Source organism: Phocoena phocoena, chromosome 2 (genome assembly GCF_963924675.1).
Source record: "Phocoena phocoena chromosome 2, mPhoPho1.1, whole genome shotgun sequence".
In the NCBI taxonomy this organism is placed as follows: Eukaryota; Metazoa; Chordata; class Mammalia; order Artiodactyla; family Phocoenidae; genus Phocoena; species Phocoena phocoena.
Window position 1 is genome coordinate 84610817 of NC_089220.1, and position 20428 is coordinate 84631244.

General features: G+C 42.3%; 1 protein-coding gene across 1 annotated transcript in view; it reads left to right on the forward strand.

Moving 5' to 3' along the window:
• Positions 1-307: 307 nt before the first annotated feature.
• RTF1 (RTF1 homolog, Paf1/RNA polymerase II complex component) overlaps positions 308-20428 on the forward strand; it is a 47741-nt gene continuing 27620 nt past the window's right edge. The window contains exons 1-2 of the mRNA XM_065871992.1: positions 308-505; positions 13666-13776. Coding sequence (XP_065728064.1) covers positions 308-505; positions 13666-13776 — 309 coding nt within the window. The remainder of the gene's footprint in view (positions 506-13665; positions 13777-20428) is intronic.

Genomic DNA, 20428 nt, shown 5'->3' on the forward strand with positions numbered 1-20428 from the left:
GCCCTGACGGTGCCCTCGACACTCCATCAGTGTCGAACAGTTGAAAGGCTCCTTAGAGCGGACCCAGATGCTTGCCGCTGCAGTCCACGACAGGTAGGCAGCACGTGAAGCTTCAGCCCCGCAGCAGAGACACACCCAAACCTTCCAACGGGCAGCGCTGGTTACGGAACGGCGGTTCAGAGCCCGGAACCCAACCCGATGCCCCCGCCTCCCACGCTGCGTCGGGGGCGGGGTGGGCGGGGCTCTGGGCGCCGGCGAACGGCGTGCGACGAGCAAGGGGCGGGGCCAGGGGCGGAGCGGAGCGCGCATGCGCGGTCGCCTTTGTGTGGGTCGAGCAGCAGCGGCGGCGGCGGCAGTGGCGGTCCCACTGGCAGGCGGGCAAGAGGGGAGTCCGGGCGGCGTCCGGCGTGGGAGCCGGGGGACCACGATGGTAAAGAAGCGGAAAGGCCGCGTTGTGATCGACTCAGACACGGAAGACAGCGGCAGCGACGAGAACCTGGATCAGGTGAGGGCAGGCCGCGGAGGCGCGGGCCAGCGGAGCGGGAGAGCTGAGTCCTGGCCACGGTAGTCGGGAGCCGGTCGGGCCCCGGGCCTCCTGGCCGGAGCGCCCGGCCTGCCTCGTGTCCTGAACGCCCGCTGCCGCCCCTTTCTGCTCTCCCCACAGTGCCCGCGGCTCTTGGAGTCTGGCCGGGGCCTGGAGACAGAGCCCCGAGGACTTGGCGCCTTGGGTGGGGAGGCGGGGCAGGGGCCAGGCTAGTGGGCCTCGGGCTCGGGGGACTCGAGGGGTCCTTGGTCTGCCAGGGCCAGATCGGGGCGGCAGGCTGCAGGCCAGGCGATCCGGGCACGGATAGGAAGTATCGCCCGCCAACCCGGGAGACTGGGAGGTTTTGGAGGAGGTGCAAGGGTGATCGTGGGGCGGTGTGGGGGAGGGAGGCCGAGAAGGTGCAAGCTCTGGAAGATGAAGTTTTTCAGACAAGGGTGTGAACAGAGAGGAGGGGAACCTCTGTCGTGCTTGGCGAGGAATACGTAGCTGTGGACACGAATCTGTTTGGCAGCTAGGGTCGTTTGTGTTTGAGAAGGGTCTCTGTTGAGATGTCAGACCCAAGACGGCTCATGGGAGGAGGAAAGAGGGCATAAGTGGAGAAATATCTAGGGCGTCATGGAGAGAGTGTGGCGGGGCCTCTTGGCCCTTTTCATGCAGCATCCCAGAATTCTTTCTACTTGAAAGATGTACAGGAGACATTGAAACTAACTTTTGGTCTCACTGTCTTGGGGTTGCTTGAACTGTTATATACTCTAGAAAATACTGTGGGGAGGAAGCTGTCCTTTGTAGCAGTGCTCCAGTGATACCAGAAGATACAAAGAGAGTTTTTCCCCACACTTTGTGAACAAATGATATAAAGAAAGGATATGCAAGAGATAATAGTTCTATAAGTTGAGTAGAGAGAGTACTGAACTTAGAATCTGAAATTTTTGAGTTCTAGGCTGGGCTATGTTGTTTTCTAGCTATGTATCTTGGGCCATAACAGTAAAGTCTAGATAAAACATCAGCCTTGGGCTTCCCTGGTGGCGCAGTGGTTGAGAGTCCGCCTAACGATGCAGGGGACACGGGTTCGTGCCCCGGTCCGGGAAGATCCCACATGCCACGGAGCGGCTGCGCCCTTGAGCCATGGCCGCTGAGCCTGCGCGTCCAGAGCCTGTTGCTCGGCAACGGGAGAGGCCATAACAGAGGCCCGCGTACCGCAAAAAAACCCAAAACATCAGCCTTGTGTATCTGATTGAGTTATTATAAAGGATTAAGTATTTGTAAGAATTAATGTTGGGGGCTTCCCTGATGGCACAGTGGTTAAGAATCCGCCTGCCAATGCAGGGGACAGGGGTTCGATCCCTGGTCCGGGAAGATCCCGCATGCCACCGGAAAACTAAGCCCGTGAGCCACAACTACTGAGCCTGCGCTCTAGAGCCTGCGAACCACAACTACTGAAGCCCGCGCGCCTAGAGCCCGTGCTCCGCAACAAGAGATGCCACCACAATGAGAAGCCCGTGCACCATAACGGCAGAATAGCCGCCGTTCGCCGCAACTAGAGAAAGCCCGCGCACAGCAACGAAGACCCAACGCAGCCAAAAATCAATAGCTAAAATAAATTTATTTTTTAAAAAGAGAATTAGGGCTTCCCTGCTGGCGCAGTGGTTGAGAGTCCGCCTGCCGATAGAGGGGACACGGGTTCATGCCCTGGTCCGGGAGGATCCCGCATGCTGCAGAGTGGCTGGGCCTGTGGGCCGTGGCCGCTGGGTCTTGCGCGTACGGAGCCTGTGCACCACAACGGGAGAGGCTGCAACAGTGAGAGGCCCGCATACTGAAAAAAAAAAAAAAAAAAAAAAAAAGAATTAATGTTGGTACAAGCACTTAGAAACTAAAGCATTTCTATAAATGACTTCTTGGGAGTCCTTTGTATTAGGTCAGAGGTCTCAGAAATTAAATATTAGGACATGAAGGAGGAGGACTTTAAGAAAGAGGGACTGAAGATGTGTTGAAGAAAAGAGGGCTGTTTTGAAAATGGTGGTATGGAGGTGGGAGGTGGGGAGTAGTGGGGCCTGTGGAGAAGTATAAAAGGGATAGACACCTTGTTATGGGATAGGAAGTAAAAGGTAAATTGAAAATGTTCTCACCCGGAAGACTCCTGAAATTTATAAAAAATATTTTTAAAAATTGTTTTTTAAATTAATTTATTATTTATTTATTTTTGCCTGCATTGGGTCTTCGTTGCTGTGCGCAGGCTTTTCTCTAGTTGTGGCGAGCGGGAGTTACTCTTTGTTGTGGTGCGTGGGTTTCTCATCACGGTCGGTGGCTTCCCTTTGTTGGGGAGCCCAGGCTCTAGGCACGCGGGCTTCAGTAGTTGTGGCACGTGGGCTCAGTAGTTGTGGCTTGCGGGCTCTAGAGCGCAGGCTCAGTAGTTGTGGCACATGGGCTTAGTTGCTCCGCAGCACGTGGGATCTTCCCGGGCCAGGGATCAAACCCATGTTCCCTGCATCCGCAGGTAGATTCTTAACCACTGCGCCACCAGGGAAGCCCCTTCCCCATTTTAGGTATGAGGAAAATGGGGGTTGAAGATGTAACTTATCTAAATTCACACAACTTGTTAGTGGCATTTCAACCCAAATCTGTACAACTACAAGGCCTATACTCTTTCCACTATATTAACTTAATCTGTTTTTAATATTGCAAAATGAAAATGATGTTTCACAGCCATTTTCTGTGTTGCTAGAATTCATGTTTGTAAAGTATATTGAATAGTTTAGAGAAAATTGATACATCAGTTTAAAAAATTATTTGGGGGACTTCCTTGGTGAAGCACTCTTAAGTCACCTGTTCTGATGATGCATGAACTAAGCTGTAAATTATTCTGTCTTTGGTGATTTTCCACAGAAGTCTGATGTATGAAATGAGTTGAGAGCTTCCTTTTGTAGTAGAGATTTTTCTGATCCACAGAAAGCTTTTCCAAAGTGGGAACTAGAGGGATTGCAACTTTAAACCCAACTTTATCTATTTGTAAAAAGAAATTAGCATAAAATTTGTAAGTAATACCTAATGCATTTTAACAGCAATTTCAACTTCCTCCTTTTCAAACTACTCATTGGCGTTCTTTTATCAGATGGGAACCAGATCAGAATTCCCTTTTCCTGCGCATCCTAACAGGCACTAGTGCCTTCTCTATATGTTCAGCACTGTGTGAGGCTCTCAGAGGAATCAAAAAGATCTATGCTCTCTAGAAGATCTCCCAGAGATCTTTAGCAGAAGTTCAAAGTCAGCCTAGTTTTGGGGTCTTTAGGACTCCTCTGAGCAAAATTAATGCATTCTGGACCTTTCCTTACCAAGGTGCCTTGGACTACTCCATCTAGTTCTGGGTCTTCTTTGGGGGGTATAACATTGTATTTGCTGTCTAGTGGAAAAGAACAAACCATGACAAATCTCTGAGTGTCAAGTGTGAGAGTAGAGCACAGTTAATAAGGAGATCCTTTGTCTCTGAGTTTTCCAGGTGGGAATCTAAGCCATTATGTCAGAAATATTACCTCCAAGTTAGTCCTTAGCCTTCTACATTGGCTTTTCCTGGTGGTGAGAGGAGGAACATGTGTGTCAGAAACTGCTTGGGTTGCTTGTTTAAGATGTACTTTGCAGGGGCTCCCTGCAAAGGCTCCCAGACCTACTGAATCAGACTCTCTAGGGACTCTCTCCTCTGCATTTTTACCAGGTACAGCCCAGGTACTTATTTGTGTTAAACACTGAGACCACTGTCTGTATGCAAGTTAATCTTTTAGTAAGACACTGTAAGTAGTTTGGGAGAGAAATAGCTTCCTGTCTCAGCCATAGTGTGTGCACATATAAGCAAAAGAACTTAACAGAGATGTTCAAAGTGGCAAAGCTGCTGGTTTTTCTAAATCCCTGAAGCTGTTTGAATTGTTGGGATGATTTTTTTTTTGAGGCCTGTTTCTTTTTTCCCTTCCTTCTTCTTGGTGGGAAGAGGTATGTAGTAACTGAATTGGAGTCCTTTAAAATTTGTTTTAACTTTCAAAGGTTTTAAAAACTCAGACCTTTGAGAATTTGAAGGATTTATTTTACCATATGACCTGATAGTGACCTTATTTTTTTATGTTGGCCACACCCTTTCTTCAACATTTCAGAATTGCAAATCATGGAGATACTTGCTTTTGGTGCTTCTTGGAAAAAAATAACAGAATTTGAGCCAAACCTAGGCTTTTTTACCCCACCACGTACCTCCACGGAGATAACATGTGCACTCTTTATGGAATAATATCTATGCAGTGGGTGCTATAACATGAAAAGCATCCAAGATAATAAAGGAATCAGAGTTGTCTATTCAGATAAATACAACTCAGTATTTATAAAAACTTTACTCTGCCATTTTCAAGAGAAAAAGAGCTACATGCATACTGGGCTGCTTTATTTCATAATTTCCATCCTTATTTAAAATGGGGATTGTGTTGTCCTGTCCTCTTTTTCTATGCTCATTTTATTGAAGTAACCATAAATTAAAAATTTTTTGAAACAATAGGCCCCTAAGTATTTTCTAGGAGTTATTTTTAGACATTATGTGTTAAAAGAGCATTGTTATAAAGTATCCTTCCATAAACCTTCCCCACAAAAGGTGGGAAATTAAAAAGTTGTGCTTCTCACCTAAGTGTCCATCGACAGATGAATGGATAAAGAAGATGTGGCACATATATACAATGGAATATTACTCGGCCATAAAAGGAAATGAAATTGAGTTATTTGTAGTGAGATGGATGGACCTAGAGACTGACATACAGAGTGAAGTAAGTTAGAAAGAGAAAAACAAATACCGTATGCTAACACATATATATGGAATCTAAAAAAAAAAAGGTTCTGAAGAACCTAGGGGCAGGACAGGAATAAAGATGGAGACGTAGAGAATGGACTTGAGGACACGGGGAGGGGGAAGGGTAAGTTGGGACAAGTGAGAGAGTGGCATGAACATTCATACACTACCAAATGTAAAATAGCTAGTGGGAAGCAGCCGCATAGCACAGGGAGATCAGCTCTGTGTTCTGTGACCACCTAGAGGGGTGGGATACGGAGGGTGGGAGGGAGACGCAAGAGGGAGGAGATATGGAGATACATGTATATGTATAGCTGATTCACTTTGTTATAAAGCAGAAACTAACACACCATTATAAAGCAATTATACTTCAATAAAGATGTTAAAAAAATAAATAAAAGTTGTGCTTCTCATTGATAAAGTCTTTTTACATTAGATCAGAGTTTGAAGTCTAGGATGAACTTGTGAGAAGTGTTGGGTTAACTTGTGAAGTTTTAAATTTGTGTCATAATGTTGCATCTAGCCTGATGTAACTCATCTGCCAATTTCACTTGATTTTCTTTTACAAGTAGTGCAGGGAAAATTGAGTCCCATGGGACCTTTAACAGAGAGGCTTTCAGGAAAAATTCAAAACCTATCTTTCAACACTGGTTCTCTTGGTGTACTTATTTGCTCCCTAGACTGTAAGTTCCCCAAGGGCAAAGATTGTTTTTTTTACTCTTTCAACAAATGTGTTAGACAGAGCGAGGCAATAGGGCTATTGGGTGAACAAAATCGAAGCAGTTTCTACCTTCAAGGAGCTTAGGGGGTGGGGGCAGAGGGAGAGACAGGGGCAGGCATTGCTCAGAGAGTCATTTCCTTATACTTGCATTACAGGCTATGAAGGAAGAGCAAGGATGCTGTGAGAGTTTGACCAGGGACTCTATGCTTGCCTGATGGGAGTGACATTTAAACTGAGATCTGGAATATGGGTTAGGGATAAGGAGATAGGAGACTGAAGAGTACAGGGACATGTGACTGTTCATGGTTGAGGGACCAAAATGTACAAAAGCATTGAGGCAGGAAGGACCTAGCACCCTCATGAAACTGAAAGAAGCAGAGTGACTGGGACATCACTAGTTGGAGGCAGAGTGGTACAAATGAAGCTGCAGAAGTAGACTGTTTGGACCCTTTGAGGATGGAAAAGCCAGTTTAGTGAATCACAACCAGTGTTAAAAATAAAAACAAAATTGAATCAAATAGAAAAAAAATCATATGTCAGACCTAGTAAAGATAAGTATTGTTTCATAAAACTTGTGTTTCACATATATGTATGTATGTATATACAGGATCATAAGGTATAATTTATCTTTCTGTGGGCTGGGGTTAAAAAGACGTTTTAAGCCACTGGCAGGTCCAGGTTGGCAATAGTAAGGACTGTGGACTTTATTCTGAGGGTAATGAGAAACCACTGAAGGATTTTAAGCTGAAAGAGGTGTTCCAACTTGTCTTTTGAAAAGTTTTCCCAGGCTGCTATGTGGAGAGTAATCTGGAGAAGGGACACTGGTTAGATGGCAGATAGAGGAGTCCAGGTGAGAGATGGTGGAGAGCATAAGTTCCATTAGAATGGAAGCTCCAAGAGGGCAAGACTGTTCAATGTAGTATCCCTGCATCTAGAACAGTGCCTGGCCTGCAGCATATACCTTGTCAGTATTTGTTGAATGAATGCCTGACTTGGACTGGTGTAGTTATAGAGACGACAGAAGGTGGGTTAATTGGACATAATATTCATGCTGTAAAACTGAGAGGATTTGATGACTGGTTGGATGTTGAGGGTGAGGAAGAGGAGATTCTGGCATGAGATGGGGAACCCTGGAGGAAGATCAGGTTTAAAGGTGAAGAGCATGTGTTCAGTCTTGTATGTATAGAGATTAAAGTTGTCTATGAAATACTCAAGTAGAGACATTTAAGTACGTAGTTGAAAATAATGCCTGCCTGACACAGAGGAGACAATAAATCTTTGTTGAATAAGCAAATGCTGCTTGGCATATCCACAGTAGAAAGTTAGATTCTAACTTTTCTGATTATAGTAGTATTACTTAGAGGTAAAGGGACACTGTCAGATTGGGAGTTCTTGCTTTAGCCCCTCTGCTGTAATACTGAAACCTCTTCTATAAGGCATGGAAATGTGCATTCATTAGAAAGTGTATTAGAAGAGGGAACCAAGTAGAAACAAGTAACAGTAGCAGAATTTTAAAAAAAAATTTTAATGTACCTTTTATTTTGAATGTGTTGAAAACTGGTTTTATTTTATCAATTCTATGACATTGTGGGCATTTATATAACTCAGTATTTTATCTGTAATTATAATCACTTTGCTAGAAATTGGAAAGGGAAGTTGCCACATTTCATGCCAGTCATGTGAAATGTAAAGGAATGTTACACTGTCACTTTGGAATTACTACTTCAGAAGGGTTTTTGTGTGTATGTTCATTGTTTTGGTTTGTTTTCTTTTGTTTTTTTTAATGATAAAAATAGTACATGCTTGTTGAAACAGTTCCAGTGAAACAAAAATACCTCCCTGTTCCACAAACGTATATGCGCGCAATGGCTCTGTTCTTACTCCTGAAAAATAACCAGTGTCCACTGTTGGAATGATGTTCTTCAATCAAAAATTTTGATATGAAAGAAATAATAGAAAATAATGTCTCAGATTTAAACCTCTATGAATTACTACTCTTTTCTTAGCTTCTCTCAAGTCCTCCCACTTCTCTGTGTCCCTGTGGCTTCTTACCTTGTCCAGGTCACCATTCACTCTGATGACCCTGCTGTGGACTCCTCTCTGCACTTCCTCCCTGGCCCTGTAATCTGTTCCTCTGTCAGTCAGAGTGCTATTTTAAAAACCCTCAGGGGATGGTTACTTTCCTGCTTAAAACCATTTGATGGCTCCCCACTGCCTTCAAATAAAATTCATTTTCCTGATCCTGCTGTATAAACCTGGGAATGATGTGGTTTCTTCTTACCTTTAACCTGCCTCATTCCATCACCCCCACCCCCACCCCCACCCCCTGTCCCCTTGCCTATGAAGCTCTAATCACCCTGGTTCCCTTTTAGTTCTTTGGTTAAGCCAAGCTATTGCCAATTTTAGGGCCGTATCCTTTTTTTAATATATAAATTTATTTATTTATGTATTTATTTTTGGCTGTGTTGGGTCTTCGTTGCTGCATGAGGGCTTTCTCTAGTTGCGGCAAGTGAGGGCTACTCTTCCTTGCGGTGCATGGGCTTCTGATTGTGGTGGCTTCTTTTGTGGAGCATGGGCTCTAGGCGCGCAGGCTTCAGTAGTGGCATGCAGGATCAGTAGTTGTGGCTCACGGGCTCTAGAGTGCAGGCTCAGTAGTTGTGGCTTGCGGGCTTAGTTGCTACAGGGCATGTGGAATCTTCCTGGACCAGGGATCAAACCCGTGTCTCCTGCATTGGCAGACGGACTCTCAACCACTAGAGAAGTCCAGTGCCTTATCTATTCTATCTGAAGACTTCTATCCAGAAGACTGCACCCCTGTGTCTTCCCCCCCGTTTCTAGTCTCAACCTAAATACCATTGCCTCAGAGAAGGCTTCCCACAATCACCCTATTGCAGATAGGTACCCCACTCACTTTGATTCACTTCCTTCTTAGCACTTATCACTAGATATACTTGTTTCTTTACCTGTTTATTGTCTGTCTCCCTCTTTTGATTTTATTTATTTATTTTAAAATTTTTATTGGAGTATAATTGATTTACAATGTGTTAGTTTCAGGTTAGTACAGCAAAGTGAATCAGTTATACATATACACCCTCACTTGATTTTAAATTCTGTGAGGTCAAGGACTATGTATCTCTTATTCCTGACTTTCTACCCACAGCTTGGTATATAGTAGGTGCTGGTAGCAGGGGAACTATCTGTCCTGCTTGCCAGGAACTGAGTTTCCCAGAATTCAGGACTTTCAGTGCTAAAACCAGGACAGTCCTAAGCAAACCAAGATGTTTGGTCACCCTAGATGGTAGTAATCACTTGCATTCGTTGTATTTGTGGAATGAATATGTGAAAAAGAGCTCAGCATGCTAATTAGCTATAAAAAACCTCTGAGGTTTATCCATTTGGGCTTTTATTCTCCTTTTTTGGGGTGCAGAATCTGTATCCCACTTTTGTGTGATCATGGGAGGTTTGATTAAAGAGATGAGATTTAATTTCCTTTAAGAAAGTAATTTCCTTTAAATACGTTTCTTTATTACAGATCGATCCCAACATGGCATTGCAAAAATACACTGTTTGTGAATGATGGGGTGGAGGAACTAAATCCTAAGGTTTATGAGTCTTCATATATTGATGGATTAGAATTCTAATTTTAACCAGAATAATACTATTTAAATAAATATTACCTTAGTGCAATTAGACTTGCAATTTGGCTGTCTAGTTTATTGTTAAATATGGTTTTCAAGCAATGTTAATGAAACTGCTCTAGAAGCCAGATGTGCCATCCTACACAGTCACCTATAGTGTGTTGGGCATTGGCATTACTCTCAGCAGATCTTTAGTTCAGCTTAAGTTTGATAAACCATGTGGGCACCCCACACAGCCATTTCATCCTAGAGGAATGCTGAGATAAGTAGGGGAGGTTTTCACTAGATGTGTTGAAATACAAGGAGGATGGTGAGAGAGAACCACTGGACACACAGAAATGTCATCTCAACCAGTGTGGCACAGTGAAGTGGGGTAGCAGGAGAGAGCTGCAGAAGGACCTACCCCCTGTGCATGAATCAGTTTTAGATTGGCTTTTTTCAGTATTGGTGTTGGATAAATCAACCCCTACAGGTAACAAATCTGATGATCTCTTCATGTGTGGAGTGTTGGCAAGACCTTTCTGTTGCACATTAGTGTGTCCAGCTGTATTTATGAGCCCTCAGAATATAAAGGACTTGGGCTTCCTTGGTGGCACAGTGGTTAAGAATCTGCCTGCCAATGCAGGGGACACGGGTTCGAGCCCTGGTCCAGGAAGGTCCCACATGCCACGGAGCAACTAAGCCCTTGTGTCACAGCTACTGAGGCTGCGCTCTAGAGCCCGCGAGCTGCAACTACTGAAGCCCGCGTGCCTAGAGTCCGTGCTGCGCAACAAGAGAAGCCACTTCAATGAGAAGCCCGTGCACCACAAGGAGGAGCAGCCCCTGCTCGCGGCAGCTAGAGAAAGCCCACACGCAACAATGAAGACCCAACGCAGCCAAAAATAATAAATAAATAAATTTATTTTAAAAAAAAGAATATAAAGGACTTAACTGTGAAGAGTAGCCTTGCCATGAGTTCCCCCAGTAACTTCCTGTACAATTCTCAGCTTGTGGAAAGGGTATCTTTCACACTTTTTAAGAGGAAGGTCTTTGCTGTCTCTATACTATTGTTAATATGGTATTTAATGTAGTAGAAGAAGAAGGACTGTGCCTATCAGATGCAGTTGTTTGCTGATGGAGAGACATTTGTTAGGTTTTTAGTATAGAGTGGAATCTCTTTAACAGGAAGGTGATACTAACACGTTAACACTTTAGTTACAGTAACTTTTAATGGATATCTACTGTTTGTAATATATCTACTGCTTGTTTCAGGAAAGAATTTGATTGCTAGCATATCCAAATCCCTGTTATAATGAGTTGGTATTAAAACAGACTTCTAGTGCATTTGTGAACCTCAAAGGGTCAGGAAGTACACTACTTACCAGAAGTCTTTCTAATTTTTATAAATTTGTATGAAGGTAATGTGGAAAAAAGATAATAGTAAAGGCCATACACAAATTACCATATAACCCAGCAGTACCACTCCTAGGTATTTATCCAAGTGAAATAAAAACTAATGTTTACACAAAAACCTGTACATGAACAAATAATTGCCCCAAGATGGAAACAACCCAAATGTTTTTCAACTGGCATATGGATAAAGTGTAGTGTATCCACACAATGGAATACTACTTTACAATAAAAAGTAACAAACTGGGGCTTCCCTGGTGGTGCAGTGTTGAGAATCTGCCTGCTAATGCAGGGAACACGGGTTCGAGCCCTGGTCTGGGAAGATCTCACATGCCGCAGAGCAACTAGGCCCGTGAGCCACAACTACTGAGCCTGCGCGTCTGGAGCCTGTGCTCCGCCACAAGAGAGGCCGCGACAGTGAGAGGCCCGCGCACCGCGATGAAGAGTGGCCCCCGCTTGCCACAACTAGAGAAAGCCCTCGCACAGAAACGAAGACCCAACACAGCCAAAAATAAAAATAAATAAATTAAAAGAAGGCTCAACGTTTAAAAAAAAAAAAAAGAAAGAAATCTGTCCCAAAAACTCAATATCACATTTAAGAAAAAAAAAGAAACGGTTGATACCTGTCCAATCTCAAATGCATTATGCTAAGTAAGGAAACCAAATTCAAAAGACTACACACTATATGATTCCATTTATGTGATATTTTACAATAGGCAGATCTGTAGGGACAGAAAACAAGTATGTGATTGCCAGGGGGTGGAGGGAGAGATATGAAGAGCACTTACTTCCTGAAAAGACTTCAGATCATAAACACTCTACTTTTTCATACCAAAATGGTAACTCCTATTGACCAGTGCAAATTACAGCAAAATTTGGGGGGATGATGGAACTGTCCTATATCTTGATTGTGTGAGTGGTTCAACTGTATATATTTGTCAAACTCATAGAACCATCCATAAGAAAGGATAAAAGGTACTGTATGTAAATTACACCCTCAAGTTTTTAAAAGACTGTAAACACACAAACATTGCTGTAATTTGCATTTGGTCAATAGGAGTTACCATTTTGATGTGGAAAAAGTAGAGTGTTCTTATGATCTGAAGTCTTTTCAGGAAGTTAGTCTGCTAGCTCTATCTAAAGAAATGAGAAGAGTAACATTTCATTACTGCTTATGAAGAAGAGATGGTGTCAGCTGTTAATCTGAGAAGGTCATTTTCTCATTCTGGCCAAGGAGAGTATACTCCTAAAATAGAAAGACTGGAAGAAGAAAACATATTTTATAGCAGTCTCTTTTTAAAAAATTTGTCTTGGCACTTAACCTATAATTGTATAGCACTAACATCATCAAGGAATAATACTACTAGTATTTATTAGTTATATTTTTCTCTCTTTTGGCCCAAGGGGAAAATGTAAACCATGATTAAAATAGGAGCTAGGATTTTATCTGCCCTAGTTTGAATCCTGGTTCTCTCATGTACTAGCTGTATTACCTTGGGTGAGTTACTTAACCTCTCCTGCTCCTTAGTTTCTGTATCTTTAAATGGGGAAGATAACGATACTTACCTTAAGGCGGTTATGAAGATTAAACGTTAGATGCTTAGAAAAGTACCTGGCATCTAGTAAGTACAATATAATTGGGGGCTGGTATTGATATTAGCAGAAAGCAAGAACCAGAGTAAGTATCCTTTTGTTGTGTTTTTGAGTGACTGGACTGAGTTGGGGAGAAGTAACAGGAGAGGGAAACCATGTGAGAAAGCAAATCCTGGTTGTAGCCATGTCTTACTAAATAGCGTATCTCTTCTCCTTTAAACTCCCTTAAATCACCAGGACAAGGCAGAGGTGAATGGGAATATTGGGGTTGTCAAATTGGGATTCCCATGTAGAGGCCAGCATACTTACTGCTTGACCCTGGGTTCAGCACCAGAAATATACTTTTTTTTCCCCCCTGGTTTAGGCATCCAAAATTAAAAATGACCTCAGAAATTTGTAGTTTGTCAGCTTATTCAGAACAGCCCCACAAATGCCAATTATACCATGAGTTATATATAATAAGAGGGTGCTCAGAGTATTAGCTATACCAATAAGAACAGGGAGCAAATTACCTTTGTAGACATGGTTCATATCGTATCAATTGCTGAGAATCAGTACTTCTGTAACTTACAGAGGAAATTCGGGGGTAGCCTCCAGTTTAGTTTTCTAGTCACTTTTCCATTTCAGACATACATTTCCCATTAAGAGTGAGGGAACAGATTTCTTTTGGCTGTGCCGTGCAGCTTGTGGGATCCTCGTTCCCTGACCAGGGATTGAACCCGGGCCCCCTACAGTGAAAGATCAGAGTCCTAACCACTGAACAGCCAGGGAATTCCAGACTTTGAAAGCATTTCTTTAGCACGAGTGCTGGCAGTTGGTCTGTTCATGTGACCAAAGTTCCCATGATGATGTCCTTCAAGTGAAACCACAAAGAAGTAGAAGAGATCTAGAGAAGGTGGGCATTTTATTATTTTTGGATATATTTTCTCTGTGAACAAAACTCACATGGCTACTTTTGCCCTCTCAGGAGCTCTTGTCCCTGGCAAAGCGGAAACGAAGTGACTCTGAAGAGAAGGAGCCGCCTGTTAGTCAGCCTGCAGCCTCCTCAGACTCGGAGACGTCTAACAGTGATGATGAGGTGGGTGTGGAGGGCTAGGCCTCTGGGACTAATGAGTGTTTGAGGGTCCTGAGTTGGTGACTCCTGGCAGCCTCTTTTCCTTAAACTGAGACCTTCCTGCCTAAGATCTATGTGAACTTCTTGGAAAGAAAATTGTGTATGAGAAGCTCTCGCATTGTGATGTTCTTTGTACTGCTGGTTACCTAGTGGGTACCTCTGCAGTGCATTCGTGGCCATTTTTAGTCTTTTATTTTCAGCCCTTTTGCAGAGGGAGCACAACTTGTTAGTCACCATCTCTTTTATTTTTTGTCACCCTTTTTTTTTGGTGGTATGCGGGCCTCTCACTGTTGTGGCCTCTCCTGTTGCGGAACACAGGCTCCGGGCACGCAGGCTCAGCGGCCATGGCTCACGGGCCCAGCCGCTCCGCGGCATGTGGGATCTTCCCGGACCAGGGCACGAAGCCGTGTCCCCTGCATCGGCAGGCGGACTCTCAACCACTGTGCCACCAGGGAAGCCCTTGTCACCTTTTTAATCCCACTTTTATGTTAGAAAAGAATATCAGTAATGCCTGATAAAGTATTAGTAGGAGATATTTTAGCAAGGTAAGAAGCTTTCTTTGGGTAGATGGAATCAACATCTCTCAGAGTAGTGGCATTAGCTTTTAATGAGAAACATCCAGCTGTTCATTGTTTAAGCTAAGGTGACTTTCCCAAACTGCTGCCTACCACCAAACAAGGCCCTGAAAGATCCAGAACTTTAATGAAAGAGAGAGAGATTAGGGGAAAGGTCTTTGAAGCACTCCTACGTGTTCCTCATTTGATTTAAAATACTTTTTTTCCCTTAGTAATTTCCTGGGGGGAGGCCGGATATCATCTTTCTGTTTAATCTCTTACCCTGCAGTCTAGGAAAATATTTTTAACCGTGCACTAACAGTATTTTGTTTTAAAGTTCCTCTAAAGTAAAAAATGTTTTTTATTATAATGAAATTTAGTTAACAGCTAGAACAGTATTTACTAGTGCCCTACATATGCAGATTAGGAACGATTGCATTCTGATTGACTGTACTGATATTCTCTTAATCTTAAATAATTCAACAGACCTAAAATTGCTTTGATAGCAAGAGGTAGTGAATGTGTGAGTTTTATTCTTTTGTTTCATTTATTTTTCATGGAGGTACTATAATTCCTCTAAAATTGATAAAGTAACCCAGTCTGCTTAGAAAAACAGTGGATTTTATGAAATAATTTGCTTTGTTTTGTTTTTCTATTTTTAAAAAAATGCAAAGATAATACAGGAAAATCTTGAAATAATTCCCTTTCCCACTATTCCTACATCAACTCCTTTCATTTTCCATGTTTCAGAAGTCAGCTGCTATGGGATATTAAGTTTGAATCTGTGTTGTGTTTGGAATACCTTGTAACATGTTTATTGTCTTTGCACTTCCTTGAGATACAATCAATAACATCCTTTGAAGCATTTTGTTTTCCATATTCCTGTCATTAAATCACTCCTAAGTATGCAGTTGCTGTAGGGATTCCCTTCATCCTTTTGAGCTGCTTCTACCAGAAGGTCAAAGTATGTATCAACTCCACAGCATTAGAGAAGCCCAAAACTTGTGCTAGGGTAGATCCAGCGTCCATAAAAATGTTTACAGCTTAGGATTCCCTTTGTCACTCGCAGCTACTTAACCAAGTCTGAGAGTCTTCACCTTAGAATGCTACCAGCTACTTATGTACTTTTTGGAGAAAAAGCTGACAGGCAAGCCGTACCCTGTCTAGTGGGGATTGAGAGTTTGCGTAACTTTCCTCCCAAGGTTCTTAGTTCTTGCTACTGCCTCCAAGTGCCAGCCCCCTGGCCCACTGGCTTCTGGCAGTTCTACTCTAGTCCCTCCTCACCCTGCACTGGGAATTGCAGTCTCTATATCATGGCCATTCTGAAAAGAGCCTGTTTTTTGGTCTGCATTATCACTTTCTGGCCCAGGCTACTAGCTTAAGCACAGAGCACCCCAAAGTTAGGGTAAATACTTCATTATTTTGGACAATTAAGAAAATCTTTAAAAAAAAAAATCCTACCAGCCACTAGAGAAATCAGTGGTATTGTAAACTCAGATTTATGGCTGCCATAGAGATATTTTAGAGTGGGTAGGGGACTTCTGAGAGATCCTTAGAATACAGTGTTTGAGACAGAGGCTCTTGGGTTTTTTTCTCTCTCATAATGAATATTCATACATCTTTGTAGGTGAAACCCATATACTGAAATAATTTGCTATGTTTTCTAGTTTCTGCTATGGCTTTAATATCCTTATTACCTACGAACTAGCCTTTTAGAAATTTGGTTGTTAAAATGTCAGTTCTCAGTCAGATGGAGCTTGCTTGTACTAGAAGCTACTCTGGAGTTTTTTCAAATACACCTCCCAACCCTTTTCCCCTCCCACATGACTCTTATTTATTGTCATTCATGATGCTGAATACAGGTAGAAAGAAGTATGTTGTTCTCCTCAGATTTGCTAGGACAGAAAACTAGGCAGGAACAACTGATTTAGGAGGTTAATGGGTAGTTTGTTTTAAGGAGAGACATGCACTGACTTTAGAACAAGAAGATATCTAGCTAATTTTTGGGGTTGGGGAGGGGGACACAGAAGTTATGAAAGTTTCCTGTCCAGAAAAAAGTGGGTGCATTGGTTATTAAGTGTAAGGCTCAATTAGGGGGAATTCCTTGGTGGTCCAGTGGTTAGGACTCTGTGCTTTCATTGCCAAGGGCCCGGGTTCAATCTTTGGTCAGGGAACTAACATCCACAAGCTGTGCCGCATGGCAAAAAAAAAAAAGGTTCAATTAAGGAGAGAATAGTAGATATCTTGTGAATTATTCTCAGTCGTATCTTAGGCACATGAGAAGTAGAACTCTTTCTGTAAGGTTTACATTGACCAAGCCTGGGAAATTGGAAAGCACAACCTCAGTGGTAGGTTATAATGCTGTGGTGTGGCATTTTGGTGCTGTCGCTTCCTGTCCCTGAAAGCATTTGGTAAGAGAAGCACCACCAAGGGTGCAAACAGGAGTGGCCGGGAGGAAAAATAACAGGGTTAGGAGGAGGGGAGCTAGCAGTGCTCATTCATGAGATTTAAAGTTTTAAAAAATAAATGGCCAAAACAAAAAAGTCCATTCGTTAGAAGGAACAGAGTCCTAAATCGGGTACTTCAGAGTCCTTTTTAGAAACATGGTGAATCTTGTGGAAACAGATAGCTGCACCTAGATAAGAAATAGAAATAAAGCCTAGATTTTCCCTTGTTACCAGTAAAAATCATGTTATCAATAGATACCAAGAAAACCCTTTATTTGTTGTTCAAAATTGAATATAACTACATTAGACAAAGTAAGGAAACAGCTGAATTATGTTCTATTGCCCTGTGCCTGAGCGAGAATGATTATTTTAAAAAGCTTCATGTACAGTCCTGTTTTCAACATTTTTGAGAAATAAAAACATTTGGCCCAGCCATGCAGTTCAGCACTTGTCACCTGTTTTTTCTTCCCCAGAACTTCCTGGATACATTTTATGCTCCAGCTTACTACCTCTTCAGAGTCTCTGGCCTCTTCTTGCTTTTCCCCCATTCCACTTTTTTCTACTTTCTTTCTTTCTGAAGCTTCTTCTCTTTCTCTCTCACCCCATTTAATCTTTTGAGCACTCCCACTTTGATCTAGTTGCACTCCTATTCCCACTATGTTATTGCTTGTTGGCTCCAATATTTTTATTAATAGAACATTTTGAAAAAGATACAACTTTTACTTAAATTCATTTAGTAATAATTTTTCCAGGAAGTCAGCCTAGATACCCAAGAGCATTTTGTTGTTGCTTTACCATGCAGATAATACATAATCAGCACATACTGATAAAGGCCTTCACTGCTAAGCTAATATTTTCCTGTGTGTATATTCATTTAGTAAGGTTTTCATACACACAATACCTCTGGAAAAAGATATTCCATATAGATGAATTATCCCAATACTAAAACTAAACTTTTGAAAGTTTAAAATATAAAATCACTATATTTGAAAATTTTTTTGATAGATCTTATTATATATAGTTTTTTAACTGATTTAGTCATGATTATGAATGACAGTTCTTATACTGTGAAATAATGACTTCCAAAATACCAAGCTCTGTGGTGCTGGTTTTTATTTTTCCTTTCTCCCCCAATACCGAAGGTAAGCAGTGGCCATTGTTCTCATCTCCTAGTAATCTGCTCTACTTCCATCTTCCTGTGTCTCTGATCTGCTCTGGGGTCAGGAAACCAGGGGGCCCCATAGAGTTTAGGTTGGAATACTCTGCTTTAGTACTTGAATTTAACAATAGCTATTTGAATTTCTCATAAACGTTTTTTTAAAATAAATGTATATATGTATTTATTTATTTATGGCTGTGTTGGGTCTTTGTTGCTGCATGCGGGCTTTATCTAGTTGTGGCGAACGCGGGCTACTCTTTGTTGCAGTGCGCGGCTTCTCATTGCAGTGGCGTCTCTTGTTGATGAGCACAGGCTCTAGGCGCCTGGGCTTCAGTAGTTGTGGCACACGGGCTTCAGTAGTTGTGGCTCGCGGGCACAGTAGTTGTGGCTTGCAGGCTCTAGAGCACAGGCTCAGTAGTTGTGGCGCACGGGCTTAGTTGCTCTACAGAATGTGGGATCTTCCTGGACCTGGGCTCGAACCTGTGTCCCCTGCACTGGCAGGCAGATTCTTAACCACTGCTCCACCAGGGAAGTCCCCTTTTTTTTTAGCATGCTTCTGGGTTCTTGGCTATGTAGATTACCATACAGTAACACCTCATTTATCTAGATACCTAAAATCTCATCACAAGAAAAATAAAGTGATTTTCATGGACCACTTGCTTAAACTGTGTACAACAAATTCTGACACTTCCTACCAAACAGTGCAGTGGAGTACTGATTATATTTTACTTTTTTTTTGGTATCATTTGTTTCACTTTTGTTTTTATCTCCATAACCAGATTATAAGTTTTTGTGATTGAGTGTAGGGATTCTCTGTGTTTTCCAGTTAAATATAACTGATTGCTTGATTATAAGATACAGTAGTGCCCTTTGTACTTTGTTTGATTAATTACAAATAATTGATTTCTTTTAAGGGAAAAGAAAATTTAGCTATTCCTCATTGTTCTTTAGGCTGACATTTGCATATACTCTTTAACTTTGCTGACCCTTTTCTATCTTCAGTATCTTCACAGGGAAAAAATACCTAAATGAGGAGCCATGCCCTCTCAGCACACCTCTTTGTTGGTCACTGTTAAGATCTAGAATAATGACTACTGAATCCTTTTGACAAACACTTCAATTTAGTGTAACACTCAGTTCATATAGAATCCTACAACTTTAAAACTCCAAGGGGTCGTAGAGATCATTTAGATTCCCTTATTTCAGATAAGAAAACAGGCTCCCAGAAGTTCTGGTTTCCTTTTTCCATCATAAAATAGTACCCTCCATTTATATAGAACTTCATGGTTTCTGATGTGCTCTTAGCATCTTTTATTCTGTCTCCTTTGAGTCTCACACTACCCGGATAGGTGGTCAAGGTGGTATTATTATTCCTACTTTACAGATAAGGAAACAGTCTCAGGTTAAGGGCTTGGGCCTTTATTCCAGTTCTTTTAACCTCTAGTCCCATAGTTTATCACTAGCCCAGCTGTTCTTCTTAAACCCTACTTACCTCAAAGTATTTCATTTCACTGTAAATTCGTTTCAGGAGTAACTGGGCTGCAATGGTTTCTACTCTGGGTCCTGAGACCTAGAATATGATCTTCCTTGGCCATTAGAGATAACCTCTCTGAAATGTTGAAGTTTCTTTGCTTTTCTGCCTCCAGGATAAAAGTACTCAGCATGTCAATGGCACCCAAGTCCAAGGCAAGCACTCCCCACCCCATGTTCCTTCCTGTCTTTCAGCTGAATGCCAGGAAGGTCAGCTGCTTCCCAGAGTAGGGACCTGCTTATAACAACCCCTACACTCTCAGTCTGGCACAGGGTTATGTAGTACTTTCTAACCCTCCTTGTATCATTAGATAATTGCCATCCATTGGAGTATCAGTTACAGCAGTGAGAGTCAAAGTGCTAATCTCTTTTAATTTATTAGTTAAGACATCTTCCTTCTAGTCACTGTTTTAGGTTTTCATCACTGCATTATACGTAATACTTTCCTGGTGTTTTGTGTGAGCCTGCATGCATGTAGAATGCTTGGGAAAAGCAGGGTGCTAGTGTGTATTAGGGTCCTGACTGACAGTGGACCCTTTCCCTTTCCCAGATTGTTTTTAAGCAGCTCTCCTTGGGGGATGCTCTGGCCTCTGTACTCAGATGCAGATCAGCAGGCACTCATTTTCTTATTCTTGCCTTCTGTGTGGTACATTTTAGAGCACTTTTAAGGTCACAACAGAGCTTGCCTTTCAGTGAAGCCATAGTTCCCAAAACAAATTAAGAAAAGCCAGGTCATTTCTTCTACTCTCTGATGGATGGGGAAAGCCTGAGAGCATCTCTTTAATCATGTACTGTACTCTTTAGACTCCATTTACTACCACACTCTGGCAATGAAAGAATTAGTTTTCCTTCTGTCTTGGAGTCAACAGAATAAGGCTTTTGCAGGAATAGGTGAGCAATCTCTGGGCTAATGGCTGGGTTAAGAT